This window comes from Manacus candei, unplaced genomic scaffold (assembly GCF_025592945.1).
Source record: "Manacus candei isolate 608988 ecotype Guabito, Panama unplaced genomic scaffold, ASM2559294v1 h1tg000023l, whole genome shotgun sequence".
NCBI lineage: Eukaryota > Metazoa > Chordata > Aves > Passeriformes > Pipridae > Manacus > Manacus candei.
In genome coordinates, this window is record NW_026138071.1 from 11,823,729 (window position 1) to 11,836,252 (window position 12,524).

Below are 12,524 nucleotides of genomic sequence, written 5' to 3' on the forward strand. Positions count from 1 at the left end.
AAAATAAAAAGCAGTGAAGCTGCAATTTTTTTCTGCTCCCTTTACAAGGATAAGGGCTAAATGAAAACTTTAGTTTGAATCTCACATTTAGATGTGGAATTGTTTTCACATTATATGAATAGTTAGCTTATTAGAATGTGATCAGTGGGTTGACTGGAAGTGTGCATCAAGTTTGTGAAATAAAGCAGCTCTGATGTCCAAGGAGAGATTCCTGTTAACTTCAGTTTTTCTTAGACAAGATACTTGGTATGTTAATTCTGATTTGTAAACTACTCAAATCTAGTAAATACAAACTAAGAAAGAAAAAAAGGCAGAAATGACTGATGTAACATTCTTATCTAAAAAACAGCTGTGCAAATTGGTCTATCCTCATGAATAGTCATAGAAGTTAATAACATCAATAGAGTTCTCTGCTGTTATAATAGGTTTCTGTAAGAAGCGCTTTCAAAACCAGAATTTAGTAGCGATGTTCTTTGTATAGATATTCGAAGCATCCCGTGGAGCTTAATGTATTAAAAAAAAAAGGAGATTGTTTGAAAAAAAACAAACCTGCTCTAATTTACAGTTACCTTTTTGTGGTGTTTCTTCTAGCTGGGATATATGGGCAAAGATATGGATTTGAAAGCTACATAGCGTTTTAGACATGACTCAGAAAAAGTACTTTCATGTCACACTAGGAAGGCACGAACTGTACATTAGGTTAAAACATTGTTTTCTCTGCTTCTTCTCTGATAGGTCATTGCTTGTGAACAACAGTATGACTACTCATATGATGCTCGATGTGACGTATGGTCCTTGGGAATAACAGCTATTGAACTGGGGGATGGAGACCCTCCTTTATTTGACATGCATCCGGTGAAAACCCTTTTTAAAATTCCAAGGTATGGCACTAGATGGCTCTCTTCACTCACTAGTTTGTTCAAAGGCAGTCTATTGAAAGCAGAAATATTGAAAGATGTGCTTCAAATCCCAAGAATCTCTCCTACAAAAAGATGTTAAAAATCTAAATGTTAAAGATTTTTATTTTTTCAGCCTGATTTCTACAATAATTCATATTTAAAATTCCTTGAAATGATAAAGACTTACATATTTATTTTATTCTTATCTTAGAATATAAAATCATATTTTATCCAGGTACCTCCCTTAAAAAGTAGTTTTCTTTTCTTCTATACAACGGATAAAAACAGTTATTTCAAAAGTAGAAGCCAACAGATATAACTAGGGGAATTTTAAAATGTTATTCCCCTAGAATCTTGGGCTTGTTTTCCTATGAAAGAAAAACACACAATTTTGACAATGCTGTGAAACAGTCTGACAGTTTCAGCAAGCTGTGGTCATAATTTATTTTTTCAGATACCCAAGGATGTTAAAATGTGAAGATTTGGATTGTCATATATGGGCAATCCAGTATGAATGATATTGTATTGGATAGGAAAAAGCAATAGAAATTCCCTCTATATGTAGTCATGTGAATGAGCTGTATTATTTCATGCTGTTTACTTTTGGTTTCATCTGTTTTCATTTCATTGACTCTTCCTGAACAAGTTCAGATGGACAGTGTAAAATAGAGTTTGAAAACAGAAGAGCTGTAATAATAGAAGAAACATAGAATTTGTCCATCATTGATTAGACTGGCATATACTTGTCTTTTCCCCATTTTGGTTCATGAAGAGAGAGTCATCACTGACTGATAACAGTTTAAAACCTTCAGCAATACAAGTGTTTGACCTTTTGTTATCTGCATGGTTATCATAGACTTCTAAATTTCCTTCTGATTGCAATTTGCATTTCTGATTAAGTCTATTTATATGCAGATGCAGTTGTGCTGGGTTCTGCCTCATATAGTTATCTCCTTCTACCCAGCTCAGACCTGAACTGCCACCACTCTTTCCAAAATTATTCATACTGAAGCAGTGGTTCATCTTGCACAAGTATAAAACAGGTCCTGGCAGGTAAGGCAGCAAGGGAGGCTTCAGACTACTAAAGCAATATCTATAAATTTTATCAATGCTCAAAGCAGTCATACATAAGTCATACCAAAGGTAACAGCAAGCAATAGGAAGATACATAGAATAGGGCATATAGAGTCTTTGATTTCTATCTATAGTTTACCACTTTCTCTATTTGTTGTTCCATCTCTGTATGACTTAGCAAAACAAGGGAAAATTATCGATCTGATTAATCAAACAATGGGTATATTTACCAAATAGAATGGTAGCAATTTTAAAGAGATATTTTCCTCTGCTGTGCATTATATGAGCTATAACCCTGCTGCTGCTAACTGCGCGTGCATATTAAATGGACTATGATGACTGCTGGATGGCATAAGGGCCTGGGGTGTAGGAGATACAACTTCTTTCCTAGTACTTGTTTGAAGTCAATTCAGAGGGATAGCAAATATATAACAAAAAGGTGCATTCCCCTCTTAGAGTAGTTTGACAGTTTAGAATTAATCTCAGTGCAGTTCCTGATCTCTGTGCTGAAATGCACACATTTTTAACAGCATTTTTAACATTAGCATTGAGGCTCTTCTCAGGTTGAAAGAGGCTCTTCCAAGCACTGGCTGTTGGGTGCTCAAGCAGTGACCTATAGAAGCATTGCAGCTCACCTTCTGAGACTGTTCAGTCCAAAATCCTCTAAGCCTAGGGATTTGGCATCTTTACGGTTTCTGCTTTTGTGATAGTATCTGTGTCTGAAGTTATAAATGCAAATATTAAGCTATTTGATGATTTTTAGGTAGTTAGTATCCTTGACTGTCATCTCTGAATTTATCCAATACAAATTCCTATCCACTGTAATATCTAGTAGCAAAGAAGCCTACAGGGTAGCTATATTTTATTGGAAGAACTCTCGTGTGCCACTCGCTAGCTTTATTTAGTAACCCTTAGCTGACCTATGAGAAGAGGAAAAGTACAGTCAGTCCCTATTTCCCCTCTGTACATGACAGTGTCGTTGTAGGATCCAATCAAAAGAAGAGAAACCTTTCTGTTTCCTTTTTCTTTTTAGTTTTCTTTTTCATTATTGCATCTCTGGTCTCGAGTGAAGTCTGGAGCTTACAGCTCCTGAGGTATATACTGATACAGAGCTTCTTCAGCTAGATTTTGCTTTCAGCTGGTAAATGGCCACTAGCAGAAGATTACCAGTTTCCAAAATGATCTCACAACTGTAATTTGCTGTTCAAACCACTGGAGTATACAATGGAGCCAAATACTAATGTATGTACTGCTAATTCTAGGATTCCAGAGGTATTGTAAGACCCGACTCAGGAAGCAATATAACCTTATATAATTCCAGTCTTGTGTATGTACCCATACTCTTAATTTCTGACAAAGACATATAGAATTTAGGTTGTTGATAATAGCTCCTGTTTCTGACATGGTCTGATGTAAAACTGACAAATTAAGTTTCAAGCAATTGTTAAATGTACTAAATGCACAAATACCAAGTGACACCAATGCACCTTGCACAGTTATGGTGTGACTTTCGTTCCCTACAGTCAAGCTCAGTTTTATCTGGAAGTGCAAAAAGCTTCTGCAAATAACAAGCAATAAATGTAATGGGTAATAACAAGCAATAAAAATAAAAGGATATTGATTCATTGGTTTATGTATCTGGTTTCTGTATATGTTCTCCGAGGATAATTTTTATTGATGGGGCTGATGAGACTTTGGAGAAGAAGAGGTGACATTGCTGTTCACAGTAAATGACACTTGAACATCAGTCAGGCAGACAGTTATCAAGAATTAGTTCCTTGTTCCCTTATGTTCTTGACTCCACTTGATCAATATCTTTCTATTTATACTATCTTTCTATTTATACTATCTTCTGTGGACTAGACTGGTCTGTTTTCTGTGCTACTGGGTTCTTTTACATTAGCAGAAAACTTTGCAATAGTTTTCAAGTTTTGTTATCAAGCACTTGGAACTTGTTTAATAATCTGTTTTCATGAATACTTAAAAGTGTAAGTAATGGTAAAATTGCCAAAACTAGCTACAGAAGTCTCTATGTTGTGTTTCTCTAGGTTTCTTCCATTCTCAAGTAGTTAAGTTTCTGTATCAGTTTAGTCATTGGCTTTTTTTCTAGACACAGCCAGTAAGTGTGCTGTTAGCCTTGGCATTGAGTGTCAACATAGTGAGCTGGGCCTTCATCTTTAAAAGAGTATGATTTAAATCAATGAGTCTTCACTTTGACTTTATAGGATTTGAATCAACCATTAGATGAATGATTTTATACTTGCAGTCACAGCAGTTACATACCCCCAGGATCTTTGGAGATATCTTCTTGTGTAGAACTCAAGTCAAGGACTTCTGTTAAACTTACTGCCTCCAGCTAACATAGGTTCATGTCTGCGTTATGTAACTTGGAGCAGGGATGGACTAAGCTCCAGACTGAATATCTCAGAGGTCTGCAAAGGAGCACATCTGGGGATACACCATAGGATACCAAGATGGATTATATGATGTTGTGGGAAGAGGAGGCTTCTTATGCCCATTTAAATTCAGATTTTCATTCATTGAGTTCAATGAAAAGTGGGATTAGAGACTGAATTTATCTCAACAACATAGCTTATTTCCAGAGGATAGGGGAATCCTCGGAAATCACTGAGTGTCTCAACCTGGGCATGATCCCACTGTGCTGCACTTCCCTCAAAACCTGACCAGTGTTTCCAAACAGGAGATGCTGGATGCTAAGTGCTTTTGAAAACATGATTATTTTTTTTAAGGTGTGTAAGTATTAACTTCATACTTTCGATAATACAGCCTTAGCTGTGGGCCAGATGCTTAAGCATCTTCCAGTGGTTAAACACCTTTCTTGTCCTACGGAAAATGAATTGTCTGCATCAAATATCTGATAACAAATGTGGAGTGAAAAAGCAAATACCAGTTAATTTTTAAGTCAGATTCTTCATTAGACTCTGGGCCTTATTTCTGTATATGTAGATTTAGAAGAGAAGAGGATATAAGTTCATGGACTAATGCAAATTTTAAAAACCTCTTTCATTTCTGAACATTCTCTTGTATGAAGGTGCAGTGTCTTGGAAACAGTTGTGATGCCACATGCATGAAACTTTTCTTAAAACTGCTTATGAGGAAGAAGCATTATCTTAGAGGAAATGTAAACGTTCTGTTTTGTGATGATGCACACGTTTTCCCTCATCAGAATGAATTCTTGGATCTAACCAATAAATCTCGTGAAAAGGGACCTCCAGTGCCTAGAGATAAGAAATAAATCATACTGCGAAGACACTGAACCATGAAATGATTCTGTTAACATGTCATCTGTCTGGAATATATTTTCAAATCTCCAACAGAAGGGTCTAAATTATGAAGGGAAGGTGGCCTCGCAAAGTTGGTAATTGGGGAGTTGATACTTTTAACCTCTTCCATCTGCTGCCACTACTTAGGTGTGTGTCTGTTTTGGCAAAATATTACAAAGTGAAAGATTCTCAAATACCATTACACCTAAGCTTTTTGAAGTAAAATAGGTCCATAAATTCTTCTAACTATGTTATCCTGTGAGAAATGTTACATCATATCAGTACTATCTCTTAAGGTACCACAACAAATCACCACTAGTGGTTTAAAATTTTGAAAAGTAACGACTATAAATAGTAGTGTTGCAAAGAGGAGATAAAGATTGTACATTGTAGTTTGGAAAGGGTGGATGGAGGTGTATGTACCGGTGTAAAGTCAGGATTTCAGATCCTCTTGCAAATATCCTGTGTTTCAGGATCTGTCTCTTTACAGTCTTTTACAGTGAGGTGGTAAAGAACAATTTTTCTGGGTTACACTGACAGGTGATACTAACAGAAATTAAACCAAATTCTCTTCTCATATCTGCGTCGATCAAGAGTTGCTCTTCTGAGAGCAGTGCAAGGCATCTGTTTTAAAACTGATTGGTGATAAGAAAGGGTTATTAAATTTTCTAACTCACAAAATCTGGGAATTAAATGAAATTTCATTTAAAATTATTATGCTTCATTAATTCATGTTAAATAACGAGGAATGAAATGGAATTGAGCTTTGAGTACTCATTGAATGCTGTAGTTCTTCATCTGTGTTGTACTGTGTTGAGATTTAAAACTCTTGGGAGTCCTTATTTTGAATTTAGTGATGCCTGACTGCTTCAGGAGCTGACCTGCATCTAGCAGGACCAAACCACCTCCTACCCCATCACGACTTCAGCATCACAGTAGTTTGCATGTAGGCAGTATAATTATCTTTGTATGTTCTGTGCCACCATACACTCATCTTTAATGTTGGTAAATGAACTCCAGAGAAGTTCTTCAAGAGTTCTTCAAGTTATTGTCATCTTTAAGGTATGATTTTGTCAAGAGAGAGACAATAGAATATCATTTCAGCAGGTAGTGTGACTGGGCCAGACATTGCATCTTCACCTTGCTGTGCTGTATATATGTGGAGCACCTGGTAGCACAGGTAGTTTCAACCATCTGAACAGGTAAGATCCATTGTGGGACAGTATTTTTTGGAGGTAGCTTTTGCATATTAACATTTTCTGATGCAACCTTTCATATTGCAACTGGCTTTACCAACTTTTTTGTAATTTTACCATTTGCAGTGGTACTGACACGATTCTGATATATCATGTAGCATACTCTTACTGCTGTTGCTTGGAACAGTAAAGAAACACAAATACATGTTGTAGGACAGCAAAGCTTAGAGATTATTGCTTTTGTGAAATGAATTAATACAATTGTAGTTATTTAAAATGAAGTGTTTAAAGTGATTAAAGGAATGTGTTTCAGATAATCTTATGGTAAATTATTTGACATCAAGAATACAAGTTGTTTATTTCTTAATAGGAATGTGAAGTGCATTACAGCACTGTGACTAACTACTTCAAAGACTAGATTCTGCCTATAGTTTTAGGCAGAGCATCATGGTATCCGTAACAGCTGTGTGTATTTGTCTGAGGAGTAATTTGACTTTTACACATAATTTTGTTGTCTGATACATTGGACTTCCATTACTTTGGGATTGTATTTTTATAGAAAATTTCAAATACTAAAAATGTAATGTGACATGTTACATCTAGTGAGCAGAAATACAAGGTCCTTGGGATCCTACTTAATTGGTAGGAATTGAGATAGACTCAATTCAAGAATAGAGTCTATCTCTAGGTGAAAAAAGATCTGTAACTAAGGATTGGGAAGACCACTACTAGTTCTTCAGAAGGTTACAGACTTGTCATACAATCTTGAACAAGTCAAATATGACTAGATTTTTTAAATTATTTACGTCCCCAAATAGGATGTTGAACAGCTAGTGGAATTTTTGAGAAGCACTTCTGTGTTTCATTTCTGTTAATATGCCTCTGTGTTTGAGGTTGGAAGAGACATTTGGGAGGTCATTTTGTCCAACCGTCCTGCTCAACCTGAGTCACCTGTAGCAGACTGCCCAGAACCATGTCCATAGAGCTTTTGAATACCTCCAAGAATTGAGAGTCTCCAAGAACGGAGACTCCACAACCTGTCTGGACAATCTGTGCCAGTCCTCAGTCACTCTCACAGTGAAAAAGTGTTTCCTGATGTTCAGGTGGAACCTTCTGTGTTTCAGTGTGTGCCCATCAACTCTTTCCCTGTCACTGGGCACCACTGAAAAGAGTCTTCTTTCCACTCTCCCTTCATATATTTCCATGTATTGATAACATCCCTTCTGAGCTTTCTCCTCTATGCTAAACAGTCCCACCTGTCTCAGCCTTTCCTCATGTGGGAGGTGCTCCGCTCCCTTAATCAATCTTGGTGACCATTTGCTGGACTGTCTCCCGTGGCTTTATATCTGTCTGGTTCTGGGGAGCCCAGAACTGTGGTCTCACCAGGGCTGAGTAGAGGAGAAGGATCACCTTCCTCAACCTGCTGGGAACACCCCTCCTAATGCAGCCCAGGATACCAACAGCCCTTATTACCACAAGGGCACATGGCTGGCTCCTGTTCAACTTGGTGTCCACTGGAACCCCCAGTTCCTTTGGTGCAAGGCTACTTTCCTGCTGGTCAGCCTCCAGAAAATACTGGTGCAGGACTTTGAACTTTTCATTGCTGAACTTCTGAAGTTCCTGTTGACTATTCCTCCAGCTTGTTGAGGTTCCTTCTCTCTGGATGGCAGCACAACCCTCTGGTGCATCAGCTGCTCCTCACAGGTTGCAATATGAGCAAACTTACTGAGAGTGCACTCTGCCCCATCATCCAGGTCATTAATGAAGATGTTGAATGGGGTTGGGCCATTTTGGTCCCTGTGATGGATGAATGTCCTGGTATTTTGCTTGAATGATCTGGCAAAGCATGTGTTAAGTCCACAGGGAAACAGTTTTGTGCTGTGAGGACAAGATATTTTAATATTCTTACTATCACATTATCTCACAATTTACAGCAGTGCCAAAAGATGCCAGAACAGGGGCTCTGCCCTAATAAGGATGTATGGGACTTATTAATTACTAATCAATTCCTAACAGGTTTGTGAATTGATAAAAGTCAAAGGCATCCTAAGGTTTGAATATCAGACTTAAATAGATTTGTGCCAGGGTTGAACTGAGCAATGAGTAACTTGTAGTACTGTTACCTTCATTATATTATCTGTGTTTAAAAAGCAGCTGTTTGTGTCTAAGACTGTACCAAGTATGCATGCATAACTAGTCTTTTAAGTCTGGCAACAGATCTGGAATTGAAGTGTATTCAGTTAGCAGCCATATCGTAGCAAAATGGGGTCTGTTCTCCATTTACCTTATGACATTTTAATATATTTGAGAAAGGGTAAAATATTAATATATATATAATTTATTTAATATCTAATACATAAAATATTAATAATATTTTTATATACTACAATATACTACTATCATATTTTTATATACTACAATAGGGACAATAGGAAATCAGCCCTAAAATTAAATCATCTTGGTGCAATTTCCCTCCTCCCTTTCCTTAACTATTCAGTTGTCACATAACTTATCTACAACTACATAACTGTTTCTCATTGATTTTTTCTTTCTATTCTCTTTTATAAGCTCTGTACAGATAGAATTTGATTTTGCAGGTGCATTCCTTGTTCATATGTGTTCATAGCGTAATTTCAGCAAGTAATTGTAATTTGTGCTCTGTGACTTGCTGTTGAATAGTCTGTGGTAAGCATTTACTGTTTCAGCTGTTAGGGAGGACTTTGCCTGCACAGTATATTTCTGGGTTTTGATTCACCGAGTCTCTCCTCCAACTGGCTTTCTCATGAATAGAAGGGTATTCTTTGGTGCTTATTTAAAACAGACTGTTTCAGCAAACATTCCTGCCAGTATAGTTGTTGCTAGAACGTTCGTGGAAATTACACACAAAAGACCTAAAATGTATGCAGCTGAACAGAATTCATCAGGAAACTCCAATGAATAATCATGAAAACAAACATGCTCAGGTCTCAACCATTTTCTGAGCAAATAAAAAAGAATCACTTCTGATACTCTGTGTTATTCTCCATGCTGCACTCAAACTGCCTCTGAACCCTAGGTAGAAGCTGAGATGCCTGACAGATGTTTTTAGTGACTGCATATGCAGTTCATTTCATGCATTAAATGCACATAAACGGTTTTAGTCATCCCGTTTCTAAAGTAAATCATTACTTTTCAAAATCCATTGCATAAGTAATAGCAGACTGCTAAGATACTGTGAGTGCCATTTTGTTTTGCTCTAGTGGAAAATTTCATGCTGACAAGGTCAAGCCCTGCAGTCTGAGAGCAGTCATGTGATGAAAGGCACATCCAGCAGGAGGAGAGTTGGTAGATGGACACCTACTGTAGTCTCCTTCAGAAGTGAGGATTTGAAATGTGGCTTAGTTAGATTTAGGGGATAGAGCTGACCTACAAAGTCTGGCTTTTATTATTGTAGACTAGAAATACATTGGTTTTGTTGTGTTTTCAAAACTGCTCCCTGTTTCTTGAATGAACTACAGTAGTTACTAGCATTGTCTGTAGTTGTCCTTAGGCAGTAATACTGTCAGGGTTACACTGTAATCCTCACATATAGTATGTACTGATTTTTAAGAAGATTCATGCTATGGTGCATAGTAAACTGGAGGTTGCAATGGAGAAGATGTAGTATGGCTGATTTTTCTTTTAGTGCAGCAAAATAGTTGTGCTCTGCATTTACAATGAGTTTGAAGATGGTGAGAAAATCAGTCAGTTATAAATAGTTAACAACCAATTTTCCACCATTCAGCCCAGGAAATAGCTTCCTTCCAGGTAGATAGCTCACATGTAATATTACTTTGCAGTAAGACATTTAGTGTTCAGATATTTTTCTATGATTGATTAATATACTTTGTTATGGAGATAGATTCTTAGGACAAAAATAATTGAGATAATCTTGGAGTCAAATTGCTCAGTAAAGAACTAGGTAACTACATTTTCAACATATAAATCTACATCATTACCAGAGGTTGCTCAGAGGCTGCTGATGCCTTAATAGATAAGGTTTAGATAGATTACCTGCAGCACTAAACAATTTACTGAGAACAGAAAATGGGCTTCCAATACAGTCTAGATGAAACATCACAATTATTTGAGATACTCTGTAACCTTGGAAACAATTGGGAACAGTGACATCAGCAACAATTATGTGCAATTTTGTCTTTAGCTTATCACCAAGGTAACCAGAGCAGGTTTCCCTGCTTGAAATTTTAAGAATGTCGTGGTTTGGTTTCAAGTGAGCATGCATGAAGCAGATTCTTTAGGGTCTGTTAAAATTGCATTCTGCTTCCCTTTTAAAATGATCCTTCAGGATTTAAATTGTGTAAACTCATGGGTTTGTTTGGGGTTTTTTTTCCTTTTTTCCCCCTTTTTCTGTCTGAAACATCTGCAGACAAATAAAGCCTTAGTTACTGTGCTAAATTCTCTAAATACTAGAAAGAAGGAAAAATCTATTTCCTTGTTGACTTCCTTTTGCTAGCCCTGAATAACAAGTATTACAGCTGCATACAGAAGCTGCAAATTTCACGACGTTATTTTAGAGGGTGGAACTCACCCACAGTTGTTCCCACATCTAACTTCCTTGAGGGAAGCTCTGAATTAAAGCCTAGGTTCACAGGAGACTTGCATTCAGTGCTACCTGAGGGCTATGCTGGGTGAGTGATTCCATTGGACTTCCTGGCTGAGACATCCTTAATCAGCCTACCTCACCCTGTGGCTGTGCCAGTCAGGAATGGCCTAGGATGATATTCATCTTCATACTTAATCCAGAGGGGTGGGGTTTTTTTGAAGGAAAAATTTTCCCCCCTTCTGGAAAAGGTGATGTTTCAATCAAAACTTTGTTGCATAGTAGAAAAACCTGTAGTAGCCTTTATAATTGCTTTGTGATGGGAAAGTTATGTGGAGTTAGAGCCATAATGCTGACAGGCGGAATACTGAGACCATACAGTCTCTCATCTCTGTGTGACTAAATTTTAGAGAGAGGTATTTTGTATGAAATAGGGATAAAGCTTATCCATCTATCATGGAGGAAAAAGAGGAGACTGCAAAAAAGTTGCTTTTTTTGAAGTCTGAAACACTATCTCAGGTGAAAGCATATCAGTGCTCTGAATCTGTGTTCATAAAACTTTCATATTTTACCTGTGATGTCTTACTTTGTCAAACATTTCCCTTTTTGCATATGTCTTTATCCTAGATTGCTGCACATGCAAAATGCACACTTGAGTTCTGTTGAGTTATTGTGCATTTAGCTCACGATATTGCAGGGCAGTTGGTGTGCAGGCAACTTGCCATGCTTCTGCCTTAGAGATACAAGTTAGAACTTGGTGTTTGAAGGAAAGTAATAAAATTCTGTTCTTGTTTGGAGTGCAGTCCTGAAGAAGTGAAACTGCATTTCAAGCCATTAGCCTTGTGGGGTTCCAAAACAAACTTTATAGGCTATGGTTAATGTTGGAGTTCAGTAGCCCATATCACTTATAATGAATTGAGCCAAGTAAATTACGTTAGATTTCTGCATGAAAAAAAGATAATCCCTTCACATAGTTTGGTATTGTAGAACAAATACGGCACTTAGTACATTTCATGGTACCAGAGACTTTCCTGGGATGTTATTGAGAAATAGATTCCTTTCTGAGAAATAAGATATTGATGTTCATATTTGTAAAGGAATTAATTCCCTGACTGATAGAAGCAGAAAAAAAAGAAAGTGAACTTTTTAGATACTACCCACATTTTAGCAAGATTGTAATTATCCTTAGCATCATAATGAATGCATGTTGTTTATTTTATTTTTCTAATAAAATGTCACCATATACCTGTGGGCTTTGCTGTCTGAAGTAATTTCCAGAAATATGCAATAACAAGTAATCACACTATTTGCAAACATATTTGGTGAAAAGGAACTTTGCTTTGAAAGGTATTGATTTGCTTGTTGCAGTTATCAGTTTGATTAATGTTAAAATTTTATGCAATATATTTAATCATTACTCTTGATTGGTGTAGTAATAATGCATTACACATATCTGCACATTTGCTATTAACAATTACTGTCTTATATTTCT

At 36.9% G+C, this 12,524-nt stretch overlaps 1 protein-coding gene across 9 annotated transcripts in view; it reads left to right on the forward strand.

The window, feature by feature from the left end:
• Positions 1–12,524, forward strand: part of MYO3B (myosin IIIB) — a 198,163-nt gene that overhangs the window by 45,176 nt on the left and 140,463 nt on the right. For 6 of the 9 annotated variants that reach the window (XR_007904525.1, XR_007904526.1, XM_051787359.1 and 3 more), the window contains exon 11: positions 736–881. Coding sequence is in view for 6 of the 9 variants with exons in the window: in XM_051787359.1 (XP_051643319.1) it covers positions 736–881 (146 nt within the window). In the remaining 3 variants the exon portion in view is untranslated. The other 3 variants (XR_007904527.1, XM_051787362.1, XM_051787363.1) reach the window with 3 other exon arrangements.